Here is a 21,621-nt window from a genome sequence, read left to right as displayed (position 1 = left end):
TGCCAGCGTCACTTTTTTCTCTCTTGAAGTTAATAAGACAAAAACACACACAGCTTTTCATGTTATTGAGAAAACGCAAGAAGCGTGAACTCCTCTGTCCTGGCGATGGTTCCAAAGTGCTGACACTGGAGACTCTGAAACATCACCACATCTATGATGTGATAGATTAGCTGTTACTATAGAAACAATAATGTATTAATATAACCATCACAGCCGGACTGATTGAGATTTTACGCGTATTCTTTGAGAAGGCTCTTTTATACAGTACACCATACAATGTTTTTTTTTTAAACATGTTAAAGACATTTTTGAAACGAAAGTGTTTACATTTAGTATTAGAGGCCTGTCACACTACGACGTTCTCACCAGCGTTCGAGTAACGTGTTGCGAAACGCAGAGGAACGTCGAGAACGTTAGAAAAAAGTTACAAGAAAGTTAGACGAGCGTCGACAAACGTTGGGGAACGTCGAGGGACGTTGGCGAATGCTGAGGGTGAAAAATAGTTTTGGGTGTGCACAAAAATTCAGGACGTTCTATCAAAACGCTACTTACACGTTAGAGGAACGTTACACGAAAGTTTGCGGGCGTTACTTGAACGTTACTCGAAAGTCAGGACGTTCCCTGGACGCTAGGTGGACACCGGCCCATCAGGGTCGAGTGTCCAGCGCGTGCCTAGCGCTTGGGTAACGCTTGCGTAACGCCTGTGTAACATCCATCGAACGTCTGTCCAGCGTGTTGCCAACGTTTTTCAGCGTTCGCCGAGCGTTCTTAACGCTCATGTAATGCTCTTTCAACGTCTTTCTAACGTCTGTCAGCGTTCTGAATTTTTCCAGCGTCTGTGTAATGTCCATGTAACATCCTTGTAACGCGCCTGTAACCTACTGGTAGCGTTCAGGAGCATTTGGCAGGCACTTGCCATATATAAGGGGCTTGCAGAGGCCACCGACAGTCCTGTTGGAACTTTCACAGAGTGAAGACTTCAGAATAATGACAGACCAAGAGAAACACCAGTATGCTGTTGCTGCTCTCATGCATCACAACAACCTCCTGCAGTTGGCATTGCACCAGGTTAAGATGTCCAAGGCAGAGTCAAAGAAGAAAAGGAAGAGGAGAGGGAGAAAGAGCTGGGTGAGACCCTGGATAGGAAGGCGACCACAGTTTGGTGTTTATGACAAGCTGATGGCTGAACTCAAAGCTGAAGACCAAGCCTCCTTCCACAACTTCCTGCGCATGCCAGCAGTGATGTTTGATGAGCTGAGACAGAGAGTTGGTCCCAGGATCACCAAGAAGGACACTCGCTTTAGACCGGCCCTCGACCCTGGTATGAAGCTGGCCCTGACTTTGCGACACCTTGCCTCTGGTGACAGCTATGCTTCGCAGAAGTTTGGCTGGAGAGTACCTCACAACACACAGTCACTGGTGGTCAGAGAGGTTTGCCATGCCATACTGGACGAGTACCTGGATGAGATGCTGACCTGCCCCAGTACGCCAGAAGAGTGGAAGGAAGTTGCTGATAGATTCTATCAGAGGTGGAACTTCCCCCATGTCCTGGGAGCACTAGATGGCAAGCATGTGGCCATTAGGTGTCCTGCAGAGAGTGGCTCCTTGTACTACAACTACAAGGGGTTCTATTCCATCGTGTTGCTGGCCCTTGTGGATTCTGACTACAAGTTCCTGTGGGCAGATCTTGGAGGCCTGGGATCAGCATCCGATGCCCAGATCTACAACTCCAGTGAGCTGAAACATGGAGCTGAAGAAGACCTGCTTGGGTTTCCACAGCCTATACCTCTCCCACAAGACACTACAGATGTTCCATACTTCTTCATTGGAGATGACGCCTTTGCCCTGAGAGCCTACATGATGAAGCCCTACAGTCTCCGTGGTCTATCACAGGAGGAGCGCATTTTCAACTACAGACTGTCGAGAGCCAGGAGGGTCGTGGAGAACGCCTTTGGGATCCTTGCCAACAGGTTCCAGGTGATTCTTGGCACTATGCAGCACAAGCCAGAGACTGTGAAGCTGATAGTGAAGACCTGCTTGGTCCTTCACAACTTGATGAGGGTCAGATATCCAACGCTGCAGAACCAACAGCTGGACCAGCCAGAAGGTCCAGAAGAAGACTTTGTGCCTGGTGCCTGGAGAGATGGCTTCAATATGGAAGACACACAGGTTGTTGCAGGCCCCAACACTGCGACCAAGGAAGCCAAGAAGCAGAGGAACCTCATCAAGCACTGGGTCAACTCCTCAGCTGGGGCACTGGACTGGCAGGACAGGATGGTGTAGACCTGGACCCTAGTGTTGCAATGCAGAATGGACTTAATATAGACTATACTTTTTGGTAGACACAACTTTTAGAAACTGAAATATTGTATGTGTAACTTACAATGATTTATTTGTAGATAACAGTAATAATAAATGTAATTGTGTGTGTCATTTCGAAGTAATTATTTTTACTGATCGCCCTACTTTTTTAGCCAATCTGTTCTAGGCACGATCTCTTTTTCAATTATTCATTTTACTGAGTTCCCGGTCGACCCCTTTTCACGTAACCAAACGTATAAAACAGTATTAATAAATGTCATAGTTTTATTTTGTATTGGTTTTTTTTTCATTTTTTTATCTTTATTTTTTTATTTATTATTATTTATTATTTTTTAATTTTTTATTTATCTTTATTTTTGTTTTATTTTTTATTTTTTATTTATCTTTATTTTTGTTTTATTTTTTATTTATCTTTATTTTTGTTTTATTTTTTATTTATCTTTATTTTTGTTTTATTTTTTATTTATGTTTTTTTTTTTTTTTTCTTTATTTTTGTTTTTTTATTATTTTTTATTTATCTTTATTTTTGTTTTATTTTTTATTTTTATTTATCTTTATTTTTTATTTTTATTTATCTTTATTTTTGTTTTATTATTTTTTTTTTATTTTTTTTTTATTTTTTATTTTTATTTATCTTTATTTTTTTTTTATTTATCTTTATTTTTGTTTTATTTTTTATTTTTTTTTATTTTTTATTTATCTTTATTTTTGTTTTTTTTTAATTTTTGTTTTATTTTTTATTTTTTTCATTATTTTTTTGGGGGGTACAATATTAAAAACAAGAAATTGAAAGTTTCATGCAAGTAGCAAGCAAAGTTCAAAATATGTACAACATTTATTTACAGATTCCTAACCAAAAGTTCTAAGAGTCAGTCTCTGGGTCCACTGGTGGCTGTGGAGTGTTCAGCGTGTCATTCAGAGAGGTAGCCATGGACGGGGTGGCAACTGGAACTGGACTGTCCAGGGTGCTGAACAAGTCGCTGACACTGGCTGCTGTAGACACTCCGGTGGGGAACACGGTAACGTCCATGGCGGCACAAGTGACAACCAGGGCTGGAGAGCTGCTGCCTTGGTTGCTCTGGTCCATGGCGTGTCTTGCAGAGCTGATGGCCGTAGAGACGGAGGCATGGGTGGTGGCTGGTGCTGTCAGCGTGTGGAAGACGGGAGAGTTCCTACTTTGTTGCTGGAAGAACCTTTGCGGCTGGTAGTAGGAGTGTGGCTGCTGGAAGGGCGTCTGAGGCTGCTGGAAGGACGAGTGAGGCTGCTGCTGGTGGTATCTGGCCATCCACTCCCTGTTCTGTGACTGCCAAGGAGTGCCAGTGGGCGGGTTGTCATGCCACTGGCTAGGGTCCGGCTGAAACATGTCGCTCTGGGCTTGCCTGGTGGTTGTGATGCCAGGAGGGGGGGCGGACTGACATCTAGCTAAGAAGATAGGCAGGTCCTCCTCTTCCTCTTCAGTGTCTTCATCCATCAGCCGCGTGAGGATCTTGTTGATGCTGGCCCTGGCCTTCTTGAACTTCAGGCTCGACATTGTGAGAAGGCTGTCCCTCACATAGTTGGCAAAGGTCGACTCAGGGGTCACTGCTGGAGGCTGGAACAAACCCTTAAGTATAGCCTCTGACTCCTTGACCTTCTCCTGCAGGGTACCCAACACGTTATCCTCGGTGGTGGTATCCTCATCCTGTCCAGATCTTCTGGGCCTCTTGGAACTGCTGCTGCTGGAGGCTGCTGTGGCAGGTGTGGCAGGTCTGGAAGGTATGGCAGTAGACTCCGTGATAGAAGGTCCAGATACCGGTAAATCCTCCTCCTGGACAGTTGCTGCAGCTGAGGCTCTGCTGGGTAGGATGGGCTTGGCTGGCTGCGGTCTGTGTCGCACTACCTCCTGCAGGAATCTGAAGTTGCTGAGCACCCACTCGTCCCTCTCTGTTCTTCTTGGGGCACCGTCACCGCTCTTGTGCTTCATGAGTCTGGTATTCTTATCCCGCAGTGACCGGAACCACCCCTTCAAGTGCTTCACTGTCTTATGCATCTTCTCTGCCTGGGCCTCCCACAACTTCTCCTTGTTGGTAATCTTGTGGTAATCCAGGAGCTGAGAGTCCCATAATGTCCTGTTCTCTTGTAACCACTCGACCATGATGGCCTCATCAGATTCAGAGAGGCTGTAGTTTATCCTGTCGCTCTTCTGCCTCTTGCCTCTGTCCTGTGAGGAGGCTGCTGACAAGCTTCTGGAGGAGGAGGAGGAGCTAGACCCTGGAGACCCTGGAGAGGCTGGAGATGGCAACTGGGACCTGGAGGGGGTGATTGTTGCCCTCTTGTTCTTCGGCTGCTTCTGCTGCTGGCTGGCTGGCTGTCAGCCTCGCTTTCAACAGGAGGGGGATGGACCTCTGCAGTGATGGAAACAACCTCCTGGCTGGGAGAGGATGCTGCTCGTTGGCCCCTGCTGCTGCCCCGACCTCTGCTGCTGGCCCTCTTGCTCTTGGGAGGCATACTTCTGCGATGTTGACTGCGCGGTGGTTGAAATGGAAGTTATGCACTCTGGCCAAAAGCCCCCCTTTTATACTGCGCGTCCAGCCGCAGGTTGGCGAAACATAACAGGAACGTTACACAAACGCTCCACGCGTTACTCGAACACTACAGGAACGCTAGGCAGATGCTGTGGAAACGTCGAGAACGTCAGCTAGACGCTGGACAAACGTCGAGAACGTTGGCTGGACGATGGAATAAACAATGAAACGTTACCTGGACGCAAGGCAGACGCTACCCAAACGCTATGAGAACGCTATCAAAGCGCTGTGGACGCTATGAGAACGCTATCAAAGCGCTGAGAACACAATGGAATGCTAGGTTTTGCTGCTATTTTCGACCACAAACGTCGCCTGACGCTGAGTGAACGTTGGCTGAGCGTTACCCAAGTGTTACAAGAACGTTAGAACATCGTTGACCTAGAAACTTAATTTGAAGAACGTCGACGTTCCCCGGCGTTTCTCAAAGTTTTCAAAACGCAACCAAACGTCGAACAAAACGCTATAGTGTGACAGGGCCTTTAGTATCTAAATGAGAGTGCACTAAGCACTTACTCTGGACATCCATTTCTCAGGAAGGAAAAGTAATTTTCACATCAGCATTCAACATAAGCTGAGTGTTGACCATGTCATTATCTCACGCTTTTTAAAAGAGGAAAGGTTTTAATCCAGGCTGCTAACGATGACTTCAGCTACAAGCTTGGACATGCAGGTCTAATCAGATCGCAAATGATTTGTGTTTTGTTCATTCAAATGTCTCTGCGACAGAATAAAGAATAAATATAACTAAATGTAGTTATCTATTATTAGTTATAACCCTGGCCTACATACAGTAGTGCTTGAAAGTTTGTGAACCCTTTAGAATTTTCTATATTTCTGCATAAATATGACCTAAAACATCATCAGATTTTCACACAAGTCCTAAAAGTAGATAAAGAGAACCCAGTTAAACAAATGAGACAAAAATATAATACTTGGTCATTTATTTATTGAGGAAAATGATCCAATATTACATAACTGTGAGTGGCAAAAGTATGTGAACCTCTAGGATTAGCAGTTGTTTTGAAGGTGAAATTTGAGTCAGGTGTTTTCAATCAATGGGATGACAATCAGGTGTGAGTGGGCACCCTGTTTTATTTAAAGAACAGGGATCTATCAAAGTCTGATCTTCACAACACGTTTGTGGAAGTGTATCATGGCACGAACAAAGGAGATTTCTAAGGACCTCAGAAACAGTGTTGTTGATGCTTATCAGGCTGGAAAAGGTTACAAAACAATCTCTAAAGAGTTTGGACTCCACCAATCCACACTCAGACAGATTGTGTACAAATGGAGGAAATTCAAGACCACTGTTACCCTCCCCAGGAGTGGTTGACCAACAAAGATCACTCCAAGAGCAAGGCGTGTAATAGTCAGTGAGGTCACAAAGGAACCCAGGTAACTTCTAAGCATCTGAAGGCCTCTCTCACATTGGCTAATGTTAATGTTCATGAGTCCACCATCAGGAGAACACTGAACAACAATGGTGTGCATGGCAGGGTTGCAAGGAGAAAACCACTGCTCTCCAAAAAGAACATTGCTGCTCGTCTGCAGTTTGCTAAAGATCACATGGACAAGCCAGAAGACTATTGGAAAAATGTTCTGTGGACGGATGAGATCAAAATAGAATTTTTGGTTTAAATGAGAAGCGTTATGTTTGGAGAAAGGAAAACACTGCAATCCAGCATAAGAACCTTATCCCATCTGTGAAACATGGTGATGATAGTATCATGGTTTGGGCCTGTTTTGCTGCATCTGGGCCAGGACGACTTGCCATCATTGATGGAACAATTAATTCTGAATTATACCAGCAAATTCTAAAGGAAAATGTCAGGACATCTGTCCATGAACTGAATCTCAAGAGAAGGTGGGTCATGCAGCAAGACAACGACCCTAAGCACACAAGTCGTTCTACCAAAGAATAGTTAAAGAAGAATAAAGTTAATGTTTTGGAATGGCCAAGTCAAAGTCCTGACCTTAATCCAATCGAAATGTTGTGGAAGAACCTGAAGCGAGCAGTTCATGTGAGGAAACCCACCAACATCCCAGAGTTGAAGCTGTTCTGTACGAAGGAATGGGCTAAAATTCCTCCAAGCCAGTGTGCAGGACTGATCAACAGTTACCGCAAACGTAAATGGCCCTTTTCCACTACCCTTTTTCAGCTCACTTCAGCTCGCTTCAGCTCACTTCAGCCTGACACGGCTCGCGTTTCGACTACCAAAAAACAGCATGACTCAGCTCGCTTCAGCCCTGCTTAGCCCCTAAAACTCGCACGGTGTTGGAGTGGGGCTGAAGCGAGCCAAAGCGAGCCGAGTGAGGCTGGGGGCGTGAGGAGACACTCCCCTGTGCACTGATTGTTGAGGAGGAGTGTCCTCACATGCCCACACACGCCCCGCGAGCACGCTGGGATCTGTAAACACCGTAAACCCGGAAGAAGAAGGATTACGAATTACGAAAATTTCTGAAGCCTTATGCGCCTCGCCTCATCTATACGCTCTTGCCAGTATCTGTTGGCGTTGTCGGTGACAACAAGCCACAGAACCAAGACCAGCAACACTAACGACTCCATGTCCATGTTTATTGTTTACTATTCGGGTCGTGAGACTACCGCTTAAAAGCTCACTGATGTCACTGTTTGCGCTGCTTAACGACATCACGTGACGTCCACCCACTTTCGCTAACTCCACCCAATGTGTCCACCCACTTCCAGCCAGCACGGTTCAGCACGGTTGTAGTCGAAATGCAACTCCAACAGCCCCACTCAGCTCAACTCAGCACGGCATGGCTCAGCCCAACTCAGCCGCGTTTGTAGTGGAAAAGCGGCATTAGTTGCAGTTATTACTGCACAAGGGGCTCACACCAGATACTGAAAGCAAAGGTCCACATACTTTTGCCACTCACAGATATGTAATATTGGATCATTTTCCTCAATAAATAAATGACCAAGTATAATATTTTTGTCTCATTTGTTTAACTGGGTTCTCTTTATCTACTTTTAAGACTTGTGTGAAAATCTGATGATGTTTTAGGTTGTATTTATGCAGAAATATAGAAAATTCTAAAGGGTTCACAAACTTTCAAGCACCACTGTATAAAACCCTTAAAAATCACCTAGGGGTTCTCAAATATGTGAGGTGATCATTTATACATTTTATTTTTCCTTAGACTAAGAAAGGGTGATTTTATGCAGCTAATATTTTAGACATAGTATAATATTTTAGAAAAAGTTCAACAAACTATGTAAATGTAACCAATATAGTTGAACGTTGACTCTGGCCGTGCTGTGAAAATTGTCCATCCAGACCAGGGGTCTTCAAACTACGGCCCGCGGGCTGACTCCGGCCTGCCACCCCCCCTTTGACCGGCCCCTCAGCCCCTCTGCCCCTCACCACTTGAACCGGCCCTATGAGGCAATCCCCAAAAGTGGTCATGGCCTATTTTTTAAAATTGCTTTTTGGCAAATAATAACATATCTGCATCTTGTATTTTGTTGATTTTATCAATTAAAATTGATATTTAGTTATAAAATGAACTATTCATATTTTCCGAATTTTCGTCATATGCTCGCGATCAAGCAGTGACAGGCAGCGCATGCATAGAGAACTGTCAGTGTTCAGGACAGCAAAATGGCTAGTGGTAAGTGAAAAGTTGACAGAGAGTGCAGAGTTTTTAAAGAACAGTGGACCACCGATTATTTTTTCGTTCAGTGTAAGGACCGTGCAGTTTGTCTTGTATGTAAAGAAAGTGTGTCGGTTTTCAAAGAATATAATCTGCGTCGTCACTACGAAACCCGCCACAAAGAGTATGCTAGTTTGCGAGGGCAAACAAGAGAAGACAGGATTCGGAGGATGAAATGCGGACTGGCTGCACAACAGAATGTATTCCTTCGCCAAACCCAGATCAACCAGGCTGCTGTCCGAGCTAGCTATAAGGTAGCTCACCTACTAGCTACCCATGGAAAGCCGTTTACTGATGGGGACTTTGTTAAAGTATGCATGCTTGCTGTGGCCGAGTAGGTGTGTCCCGATAAGAAGGATGTGCTCAACGCGGTGAGTCTCTCCGCACCTACTATGACCAGGCGAACCGAAGATTTGGGGGACAACGTGTATGACCAGCTGAATGAGAAAGCGTCAGAATTCGAGTTTTTTGCTTTGGCCATGGATGAGAGCAATGACGTGCAGGACACAGCACAACTGCTGTGATCTATTGCTCTATTGCTCATATTATTATAATTTCACTGTTTTTTAAAATGTATTTATTTTATAGGCCTATTTATTTGACCTTTATTAAGTGCTGCACAAAATTATTATTAATATTATTAATAATATCAACAGGCCTACCTACAATTTATAATTTTCCACTCACCTTTGCCAGTGTCAATCACCTCAACTAGGCAGATGTTTCTTACCTCGAAAGCTTTGATGTTATTTTTATTAGAAAATAAATAAATGGAATATCAGTGGTATTTCAAATTAAAACAAAGTGTGAAGACTCGATTACTACTTTTGCAAACCACTAGTAAAGATAAACAAATATGTGCCAGGAATCTAGTGGGGATATAATAGTGTTGATATAGTAGTGTTGATACAGTAGTGTTGATATAGTAGTGTTGATATAGTAGTGTGGATATAGTAGTGTGGATATAGTAGTGTGGATATAGTAGTGGGGATATAGTAGTGTGGATATAGTAGTGTGGATATAGTAGTGGGGGATATAGTAGTGGGGGGATATAGTAGTGGGGATATAGTAGTGTGGATATAGTAGTGTGGATATAGTAGTGGGGGATATAGTAGTGTGGATATAGTAGTGTGGATATAGTAGTGTGGATATAGTAGTGGGGGATATAGTAGTGTGGATATAGTAGTGGGGATATAGTAGTGGGGATATAGTAGTGTGGATATAGTAGTGTGGATATAGTAGTGGGGATATAGTAGTGGGGATATAGTAGTGGGGATATAGTAGTGTTGATATAGTAGTGTTGATATAGTAGTGGGGATATAGTAGTGTGGATATAGTAGTGGGGGATATAGTAGTGTGGATATAGTAGTGTTGATATAGTAGTGGGGATATAGTAGTGGGGGATATAGTAGTGTTGATATAGTAGTGGGGATATAGTAGTGTTGATATAGTAGTGGGGGATATAGTAGTGTGGATATAGTAGTGTTGATATAGTAGTGGGGGATATAGTAGTGTTGATATAGTAGTGGGGGATATAGTAGAGGGGGATATAGTAGTGTTGATATAGTAGTGGGGATATAGTAGTGGGGGATATAGTAGTGTTGATATAGTAGTGTGGATATAGTAGTGTTGATATAGTAGTGGGGATATAGTAGTGGGGTATATAGTAGTGTTGATATAGTAGTGTGGATATAGTAGTGTGGATATAGTAGTGTTGATATAGTAGTGTGGATATAGTAGTGGGGATATAGTAGTGTTGATATAGTAGTGGGGATATAGTAGTGGGGCTATAGTAGTGGGGGATATAGTAGTGGGGATATAGTAGTGTTGATATAGTAGTGTGGATATAGTAGTGGGGGATATAGTAGCAGGGATATAGTAGTGTGGATATAGTAGTGTTGATATAGTAGTGGGGATATAGTAGTGGGGGATATAGTAGTGTGGATATAGTAGTGGGGGATATAGTAGTGTGGATATAGTAGTGGGGATATAGTAGTGGGGATATAGTAGTGGGGATATAGTAGTGGGGATATAGTAGTGGGGGATATAGTAGTGTGGATATAGTAGTGGGGGATATAGTAGTGTGGATATAGTAGTGGGGATATAGTAGTGTGGATATAGTAGTGGGGATATAGTAGTGGAGGATATAGTAGTGTGGATATAGTAGTGTGGATATAGTAGTGTGGATATAGTAGTGTGGATATAGTAGTGTGGATATAGTAGTGGGGATATAGTAGTGGAGGATATAGTAGTGTGGATATAGTAGTGTGGATATAGTAGTGTGGATATAGTAGTGGGGATATAGTAGTGGGGGATATAGTAGTGTTGATATAGTAGTGTGGATATAGTAGTGTGGATATAGTAGTGTTGATATAGTAGTGTGGATATAGTAGTGGGGATATAGTAGTGTTGATATAGTAGTGGGGGATATAGTAGTGGGGATATAGTAGTGTTGATATAATAGTGTGGATATAGTAGTGGGGGATATAGTAGCGGGGATATAGTAGTGGGGGATATAGTAGTGGGGGATATAGTAGTGTTGATATAGTAGTGTGGATATAGTAGTGTTGATATAGTAGTGTGGATATAGTAGTGTGGATATAGTAGTGTGGATATAGTAGTGTGGATATAGTAGTGGGGATATAGTAGTGGGGATATAGTAGTGTTGATATAGTAGTGGGGATATAGTAGTGGGGATATAGTAGTGGGGATATAGTAGTGGGGGATATAGTAGTGTGGATATAGTAGTGGGGATATAGTAGTGTGGATATAGTAGTGGGGATATAGTAGTGGGGATATAGTAGTGGAGGATATAGTAGTGTGGATATAGTAGTGTGGATATAGTAGTGTGGATATAGTAGTGGGGATATAGTAGTGTGGATATAGTAGTGGGGATATAGTAGTGTGGATATAGTAGTGTGGATATAGTAGTGGGGATATAGTAGTGGGGATATAGTAGTGGGGGATATAGTAGTGTGGATATAGTAGTGTGGATATAGTAGTGGGGGATATAGTAGTGTGGATATAGTAGTGTGGATATAGTAGTGGGGATATAGTAGTGTGGATATAGTAGTGTGGATATAGTAGTGTGGATATAGTAGTGGGGGATATAGTAGTGTGGATATAGTAGTGGGGGATATAGTAGTGGGGGATATAGTAGTGGAGGATATAGTAGTGGAGGATATAGTAGTGTGGATATAGTAGTGTGGATATAGTAGTGGGGGATATAGTAGTGTGGATATAGTAGTGGGGGATATAGTAGTGTGGATATAGTAGTGGGGGATATAGTAGTGGGGGATATAGTAGTGTGGATATAGTAGTGTGGATATAGTAGTGGGGATATAGTAGTGTGGATATAGTAGTGGGGATATAGTAGTGTGGATATAGTAGTGGGGATATAGTAGTGGGGCTATAGTAGTGGGGGATATAGTAGTGTGGATATAGTAGTGTGGATATAGTAGTGTGGATATAGTAGTGGGGGATATAGTAGTGTGGATATAGTAGTGGGGATATAGTAGTGGAGGATATAGTAGTGTGGATATAGTAGTGTGGATATAGTAGTGTGGATATAGTAGTGGGGGATATAGTAGTGTGGATATAGTAGTGGGGGATATAGTAGTGGGGGATATAGTAGTGTGGATATAGTAGTGGGGGATATAGTAGTGTGGATATAGTAGTGGGGGATATAGTAGTGGGGATATAGTAGTGGGGGATAGAGTAGTGTGGATAGAGTAGTGGGGATAGAGTAAGGCAAGGCAAGGCAAGTTTATTTATATAGCACATTTCATACACAGTGGCAGTTCAATGTGCTTTACAGAAGTAAAAGCAAAACAGTAAACAATAGAGAATAAAATTACATAAAATAAATGGGAAAAATATAATAAGAATTAAACAATAGTAGAAATAAAAAAAATAAAATGAAGTAGAAGTTCAAATGGGGGAGAAAAAAAACAGCAGAATAAAATAGAATAAAAGTTAAGTAAAATTTGAAACATGCAGAAACTGTAAAAGTACAGATTATAAAAACATGTAAGGAAGACAATATTAATTATTTAACAGAAAGCATCTGAAAACAGCTTGGTCTTTAACCTAGATTTGAAGCTGCCAACAGCAGGAGCATTTTTAATGTCCTCTGGCAGTTGGTTCCATAGCTGTACTGCATAGTAGCTAAAAGCTGCTTCGCCACACTTTGTTTTAACAACAGGTTTTAATAGTAAATTTTTCTGTTTTGATCTGGTAGATCTGATTGGGTTAGGCCGCTGCAACATATCAGGGAGGTAATTGGGCCCTGTACCATTTAGAGATTTGTACACCAGCAGCAATGCTTTAAAGTCAATTCTGTAGCTTATTGGAAGCCAGTGAAGGGACGTTTAGAATTGGAGTAATGTGCTCTGTTCTTTTTGTTCGTGTGAGAACCCTAGCCGCTGCATTTTGCACCAGCTGAAGTCGTTTGATGGTCTTTTTTGGCAGGCCTGTGAAAAGGCCATTGCAGTAATCAACCCTACTAGAGATGAAGGCATGTATCAGTTTTTCCAGATCATTTTTTGACATAAGTCCTCTTAGTTTGGAAATGTTTTTTAGGTGATAGAATGCCGTTTTAGTGATTGCTTTCATGTGACTGTCAAAGTTTAGCTCGCTGTCAATGAAAACATCAAGATTTTTAACCATTTCTTTAGTTTTAATCCCTTTTGTGTCAAGAATACTGGTAATCCTGAGTCTTTCATCTTTTTTTCCAAATATAATTACTTCTGTTTTATCTGAGTTCAGCTGAAGAAAATTTTGTGACATCCAGTTTTTAATTTGATCGATACACTGGTAAAGACATTCAAGGGGGGCATAATCATTAGGTGATAAAGCAAAATAAATTTGGGTGTCATCTGCATAGCAGTGATACAAAATTGAATTGTTATTGATAATTTGCCCAAGTGGGAGCATATAAAGGTTGAAAAGTAATGGTCCAAGAATCGACCCCTGGAGGACACCACAGGTCAAGGACATTGACGTTGAGGAACAATTTCCCATGGTAACAAAAAAGCTTCTATCTTTTAAGTATGAATTTAACCAATTGATAACTTTACCAGTCAATCCAACCCAGTGTTCAAGTCGATATAGCAGTATGTTGTGATCAACAGTATCAAAAGTGGTGGGGGATATAGTAGTGGGGGGATATAGTAGTGGGGATATAGTAGTGGGGATATAGTAGTGGGGGATAGAGTAGTGGGGGATATAGTAGTGGGGGATATAGTAGTGGGGGGATATAGTAGTGGGGGGATATAGTAGTGGGGGATAGAGTAGTGTGGATAGAGTAGTGGGGATGGCTGTGCCAGGCTAGTAATCTCTACTACACAATGAGGCCTGCTGGTGGTCATATTTGTCTGGGTCATACAATTCTATGTTATATAGCTGACCCGACCCCGGCCCCCCATCACAGTCAGGAATGACAATGTGGCCCCCAGAGAAAAAAGTTTGGTGACCCCTGATCCAGACGCTCATCTGCATTTCCAAATCTGTCATTGCTTAACTCTTGAATATTTTCCATCCTGAATAATATCATTAAAAAGCTTATAATCACTGCTTCCCAACGAAATTAATCTCATTAAGAACTGTTCAATACTTTGGGAGTAACGGCAGGATGAAGTTGGTACAACAGAGTAAAAACTCTGCTCGCGTGACGTTGGTAAACTGCCGGTGCTTTCTGAGTCACGAGAAAGCGTTCAGGCTCTCTCTCTCTTCTGATCGGTTTCCGACTGGATTACTCGTGACTATCAATCAGATAGCTTTTATAGGGATGTTCTCTTGCTCTCACTGTTTCTGATGAAGGATTCAGCAAAATTTTCCGTCTGCTAGTTTTGATGTTATGCTTCACGAGAGACTTTGAAGTGAGTTTTCATAGCTTTACCTACTTATTTTTTCAAATCAAATTGATTCATGTAAATAAATAACTATTTTAGAATACAACTGGAGTTGTTTTGATGAAAAATACTGAGATCTTAATGGTCGGAATGAGATTTTAAAAAAAACTGGAAGTCAGAAACGCGAGTGTCAATTTCAATTCAGTTAATGTGAATTGTTTTTTAGATGTGGATCACACAGTTTTTTCGAGGTTCGCCTTGAAATTTGTGAATATTATCATTTATATTCTTTCATATAAACACTAATAGGCCCTACTTTTGAGAAATACAAAGGCCTGCAGAGCACTGACAGGGTATTAGAAATAATCTTTTATTACTTTTTTATTTTGATAGAGAATGGTAGATGTGAATGGCATTCAATGCTTATTTATGCATATTTTATAATTAACAATGATTTCTCCTTCTTTGTGATGTATAAATGAGAGTTAAGATCAGATTTATATTGCACAAATAAAGCCACTTGGTGAAACTTCGAAGAAGAGTGTACCGATTTAACCTAATTAGCATAATTCGTACTAATTAATACTAATTTGCATAATTTGTTTTTATTCATTTTTCAAACTTTGCATTCAGTATACAACCATCTATGTCCTGCTAATGTCCATGTAAATATCTTGAAAAATAAAAGTTACTAAGAAAAACATTTGATCTCATTGGTTAATGAGGCCCATTTTGGACCATGTGATCGTCAGACAGAATATTACGGCAGTTTTCTAAAAGTTAAGCCGTTTCTTCAATCTTTGATTTGTAATATCTTGAGAACGGATAAACATATTTTAATTCTGTAAAAAGTATCTTGTTCTGCATTCAATTCTGAATTCAACAAGAGCAGTTTCAAGCAATTTGGATTGAATTTGAATTTCCACCTGATATGCCTAGTAAAAGTAATAATTCAAAAGTTGTCGTGATATAATTTCAGAATAGTAGCTGCTCGTATTTAGTGCTTGGGGCCATTTACTTATTTCGTTGCCATACTTTGCATGGACTCATCCCCTAAATCAACACAACGTCCTTCTGACCGATCACCTTTATACTCCAGTATAGTGAAACATTTCAATCCTGATGGGCGTGGTCTCTTCCAGGATGACTCCACCCCTAAGCACAAGGCATGAGTTCTCCCTGGTGAATGGTTTGATGAATCGATGCAAAAAAGCATTAAATCTGCTCCCCAGACTCGTTACAGCACCAAATCAATAAACTAATCCACGTTCCATTGGTACGTTGAAACATTTTCCCTTTAATTTGCCGCCTGTTTGTGTGTCTGAACCTTAAACTTACCCATCTGTGTCCTGAAAATTCACGTTGATCCGCTTGGCAGAACCCAGGAGCTCTGAGAGAGACAGAAAGAGGAATTAAATCAAAGCAAGGCTTCGTTACTTGACAAAAGACTTCCGTAATCGAAATCTTTCATTAAGATTTATGACAAATTATCTGTAAATGATTTGTAGCTGATAACTGATTGAAACTCTGAGCTGTAGCTCGGTCAGCTTATCCTTCCATGCACTCGTGGGCACGTTTTCTTTACAGAAGTTAACAAAAATCTTGCATTATTCTATTAATCTGACAAGTCGTCAAAATATCAAATTAAAACCATCTTAAAATGACCTCGATTTTGTAACCCATAGCTACAATTCAGTATCAGAGTAAAATAAAACGCAGGATAATATCATGTGCTGGATCAAGTGCTGTTTGAAGAACGAGTGGAAGCCATTTTGTTGAAAGTCTTCTACTGAAGAAACATCTGGCAACTTCAGAGGCGTGAAACACACGAAGGTGATTTTAATAAAGCTCAGGAAATGGACTTGAGCGCGTATGTAAGCTGATTCGCCTCGCTGCGTAAACAGTGGCGTAAAACCTGAAACGTAAAAAGGTCTTTAGATTATACGGTAAATTGTGAGCACGCGTTTGAGGGAGTCGTCACTAGACGGCGCAACTTTCTATACAAAAAGTTTATTCTTTACTTTAATCATAATTGTGATAATTATCAGCAAGACTGAAGTCATTTATTCACATAAACGTGCAATTCATTTCTCAAAGCAAAAGATTTGAGGCATCTTTAAAGCACACTGATGTTACTTGTGTAATTATCTATTAATAATCAGGCTACAATTTTAGTCCTGGGGGGGGGGACCCAGGACGCTGTAAAGATCTCATAATGTCGACGCAATTTCCATTTTTATTACCCGTTAGCTATTCCGTAGTGTTGTGCATATCGAAAATAAAAACGCTAGCGCTTGGAAAAGTGTTGATGAAATTTCACTGTAGGGAATCTGAAAGCAGCAGGTAGAGCTTGCAAGTAATTACACATGTATGAAACGCGCATCGCAGCTAGTTATTACCTTCCAAACACACATACACACACAGTTCCACTAGAGTAAAAACACCCAATTGTCCATAGCAGAGATGTATTTCATATTTAAGAATCAGATTCCGTTACCCAATGCTCTGCTCTCCAGATGTGAAAACAGCATGCCAGATATATGTGTGTGTGTGTGTGTCTGTGTGCACAAAATGAGAGTGGTCCAGATGGCAGAGGGAGTGTGAGACTGAAAATGAGAGGGGGTGTGTGTGTGTGTGTGTGTGTGTGAGAGAGAGTGAGTGTGGAGGGAAGAAGACTGGAAAAATATGTAAATGCAAGAAGATATTTCATTAAACAATGAAGTAGCGTGTGTGTGTGTGTGTGTGTTTTGCTGAGTGTATGCACCGTTAATGCTTTCATTATACTTAACATGCTCATGAAGCCATTCCATATGTATAAACAAGCGTTCTTCACACGCCATGGTTTCAGATTAATTAATTTGAAACTAATTAACACCCATTAGTTAATTATGAGATTTAAAAAAACTGGTCTGTAAAACAAAAACGTTTAATAGCTTTACAATGAGATGTTTTGCGTTAATTACACTGCAACACAAACATTGAGTTACCAGTTGATTTATTACTCTCTCAACCACACACACACACACACACACACACACACACACACACACACACACACACACAATGTGGCTTAAAACACCTGACAGAAAATTTAACTGCAACATTTAACATGGAGTATTGCATCTCTGTGGTGACACAAAGTAGGTGGAGCCAGGTGTATAACGTCAAAAGGAAGGTTCTCTCTCACACACACACACACACACACACACACACACACACACACATACTCGGTGTGAGGCGTTTGGGAAACAGTCAGAAGTGATAAATTATTCATACCTTTATAGCTACATGCTTCTGGGAGATGTAGGAGGTTTCCATGGAAACCCTGACCTTCATCACAATGATGACGACGATGATGAAGATCCTGAACTGAGGTTTGGATCTGAATGTCTCATACAAGGCGTTGATTCATTTCCCTTAACTGTATTTTGAATCACAGGTTTATAGACACGCGTTCGTTGTCGTACATTGTCATTTCTATAGCAACAGGGACTGGGACTTCCTTCCTCTGACTGTTACAGCGCTGACACTGGAGACTCCTTCCATAAATGTTCAACAAACATCTTCGAGAAAACGTCACCTGATCGGCGATTAGGTGACGATTAGGTGACTATATTTCCATCAGGCTTTGAGCCACGGATTATATTAGCAATTTTGCACTAGACATTGCACAGTATATCTACCTCTATGTTTACACATTGTTTGTTTGCCTCTCCTTTTTTTTTTAATGTTATCTTCATTTTTCACTCTACCTTTATATTTTGCATTCCATATGCACTTTATATTTTATATTTCATATTTTATATATATATATATATATATATATATATATATTTCTTTTTATTTTGGTAAGTGTAGTTTGGTATAAGAATTTCATTACCTAATAATAAACTGCTGTGTCTGTTATTGTGTATATGACAAATAAACATCTTGAATCTTGAATTACATGCTTCACGTCCCCGTGAATGAGCCATTACTATAGAAACGATAATGTATTATAACAAGCGCACTAATATAAACCTGTTATGGCAATCGAGTGAACAGCTCCGGACCAATCAGAATCCAGAGTTCAGCACTCAGTGTGTCCTGCTTCTGTTTTTATCTAAAGAGACGCTTAATCTCCTCTGTGGAACAATCTGGGACAAGTGCTGTGATCTCAACAACACACACACACACACACACACACACACACACACACACACACACACACACACACACACTCTCTCTCTCTTCAGATCTTCTACTCATTTCCTGAGTGATGTGCAGAATCTCTTTTCTTTTAAAACTGCTATTTCCGTGTTTATTTTCTGCATCTGTATTATTACATTTCTTTCTACCTTTCTTTTCTTTTTCTTTCATTTCTTGTTTTTCATTATTTTCATTTCTTCCTTTTTCTTTTTATTTGATTCTTCCTTCCTTTTTCTTTTCATTACTTCTTTTTTCTGTTTCCTTCTTTTCCAGTATTTTTGTTTCATATCTATCTATCTATCTATCTATCTATCTATCTATCTATCTATCTATCTATCTATCTATCTATCTCTTTTTTAATTTCCTTTTTTCTTCCTTTCTTTTTCTTTTTTGCTTACTATCTATCTATCTATCTATCTATCTATCTATCTATCTATCTATCTATCTATCTACCTACCTACAGTGGTGCTTGAAAGTTTGTGAACCCTTTAGAATTTTCTAGATTTCTGCATAAATATGACCTAAAAAAAATTAGAATATTGTGAAAAAGTTCAATATTTTCCATCAGTTATTTAAGAAAGTGAAAATGTTATATATTATAGACTCATTACACATAAACTAAAATGTTTCAAGCATTTTTCTATTTTAATTTTAATCAGTATGGCATACAGTACAAAAAAAAAACATCTCAAAATATTAGAATATTTAATTTCGAGTTTGAGTAAAACAGTATGAACACAGTGCATCTCTCGGTCTAGTTCAGTACACACAACCACAATCATGGGGAAGACTGCTGACTTGACTGTTGTCCAGAAGATAATCACTGATGCCCTCCACAAGGAGGATAAGCCACAAAAGGTCATTGCTGAAAAGGGTGGCTGGAAAAGGTGCACAAGCAACAGGGATGGCCGCAGTCTTGAGAGGATTATTAAGAAAAGTTGACTCAAGAACTTGGGAGAGCTTCACAAGGAGTGGACTGAGGCTGGTGTCAGTGTATCAAGATCCATCACGAACAGACATCTTCAAGAAAGGGGACACAACTTTCGCATTCCTAATATCAAGCTACTCCTGAGCCAGAGACAATGTCAGAAGTGTCTTACAGTATCTGGGCTAAGGAGAGAAAGAAATGGACTGTTGCTCAGTGGTCCAAAGTCCTCTTTTCAGATGAAAGTACATTTTGCATTTAATTTGGAAATCACGGTTCTAGAGTCTGGAGGAAGAGTGGAGAGGCACAGAATCCAAGGTGTTTGAAGCCCAGTGTGAGGTTTCCACAGTCTGTGATGATTTGGGGTGCCATGTCATCTGCTGGTGTTGGTCCACTGTATTTTATCAAGTCCAAAGTCAACACAGCCATCTACCAGGAGATTTTAGAGCACTTCATGCTTCCATCTGCTGACGAGCTTTTTGGAGATGCCGATTTCCTTTTTCAGCAGGACTTAGCACCTACCCACAGTGCCAAAACTACTACCAAATGGTTTGCTGACCATGATATTACTGTGTTTGATTGGCCAGCCAACTTGCCTGACCTGAACCCCATAGAGAATCTATGGGGTATTGTCAAGAGGAAGATGAGAAACACCTGACCCAAAAATACAGATACGCTGAAGACCACTATCAAAGCAACCTGGGCTTCAATAACACCTCAGCAGTGCCACAGACTGATTACCTCCATGCCACACCGCATTGATACAGTAATTTATGGTAAAGGAGCCCCAGCCAAGTATTGAGTGTATAAATGAATATACTTTTCAGAAGTTGGACATTTCTGTATTGTAAATCCTTTTTTTGATTGATCTTAGGGAATATTCTAATAATTTGAGATACTGGATTTCTGATTTTCATGAGCTATAAGCCATAATCATCAAAATTAAAACAAAAAGGGTTTTAAATATTTCACTTTACATGTAATGAATATAGAATATATGAAAGCTATCTTCATTTGTGGGGATACTAATATTGAGCTGTTGAACCCTAATAAGCACAGTATGACTGAGGAATTTATTAATACCATGTACAGTATGAGTCTCCACCCAAAAATTACCAGACCCACCAGAATTACTGACCATAGTGCTACCTTAATAGATAATATATTTACCAATGATATGGATAATAAAATAAGTGGAATATTAATCAATGATATCAGTGATCATCTACCAGCTTTTAAAATTTATGACTGTAATTGTAAGAGAAATGTGACAGACCATAAACTTAAGTATAGAAGAGTTAGGACAGAGGAAGCTATGTTTGCATTAAATAATGATTTAATAATGCAAGACTGGGAATCAGTTTATATAGAGAATAGCATTGATGGAGCAATATGATAACTTTTAAAGTATATTCAAATTATTATATGATAAAAATTGCCCACTGAAGCAATATAGTACAAAGCAAAACTATAATGACCAACCTTGGATTACTAAGGGATTACAAAATGCCTGTAAGAAAAACACTCTATATAGAGAATTTATTAAATTAAGAACCAAAGAGGCAGAAAATATATATAAAAAATATAAAAACAAGTTAACGAATATCATAAGGAGATGTAGGAAGGATTATTATGGTAAATTAATATATAATAGCAAAAATAATATTAAAGGAATATGGAATATATTAAATAGTATTATTAAAGATGGTTCTGGACAAATACATTACCCTAAATACTTTAATGACAAAGGTATCGAAAATTATAACATGGATGTAGTTGCTAATAGTTTTAATAATTTTTTTGTTAATGTTGGACCAAGATTAGCTCAACATATCTCTAATCCGGTAACAAATGATGATTGTATTGATAATATTATAAAGAGGAATTCTTGTTCTATGTTTCTGACACCAGTGGATGAGAGGGAAATTATTGATATAGTTAATAAATGTAGTAATAAAATATCCACAGATTGTAATGATATTGATATGAAACTCGTGAAAACTATTACTGGGGGGATTTCTAAACCATTAACATACATCTGTAACTTGTCATTTCAAACCGGTACATTTCCAAGCAATATGAAAATAGCAAAAGT

The 21,621-nt window shown here is 40.1% G+C and overlaps 1 protein-coding gene across 1 annotated transcript in view; it reads right to left on the bottom strand.

Annotated features, from left to right (window-relative positions):
• si:dkeyp-9d4.3 (caskin-1) overlaps positions 1 to 21,621 on the bottom strand; it is a 113,302-nt gene that overhangs the window by 50,301 nt on the left and 41,380 nt on the right. Inside the window, exon 2 of the mRNA XM_060899438.1 lies at positions 15,752 to 15,803. Coding sequence (XP_060755421.1) covers positions 15,752 to 15,803 — 52 coding nt within the window. The remainder of the gene's footprint in view (positions 1 to 15,751; positions 15,804 to 21,621) is intronic.

The sequence above is a fragment of the Neoarius graeffei genome, chromosome 18 (genome assembly GCF_027579695.1).
Source record: "Neoarius graeffei isolate fNeoGra1 chromosome 18, fNeoGra1.pri, whole genome shotgun sequence".
Taxonomy (NCBI): Eukaryota; Metazoa; Chordata; class Actinopteri; order Siluriformes; family Ariidae; genus Neoarius; species Neoarius graeffei.
This window is presented reverse-complemented; position numbering and strand designations above follow the sequence as displayed.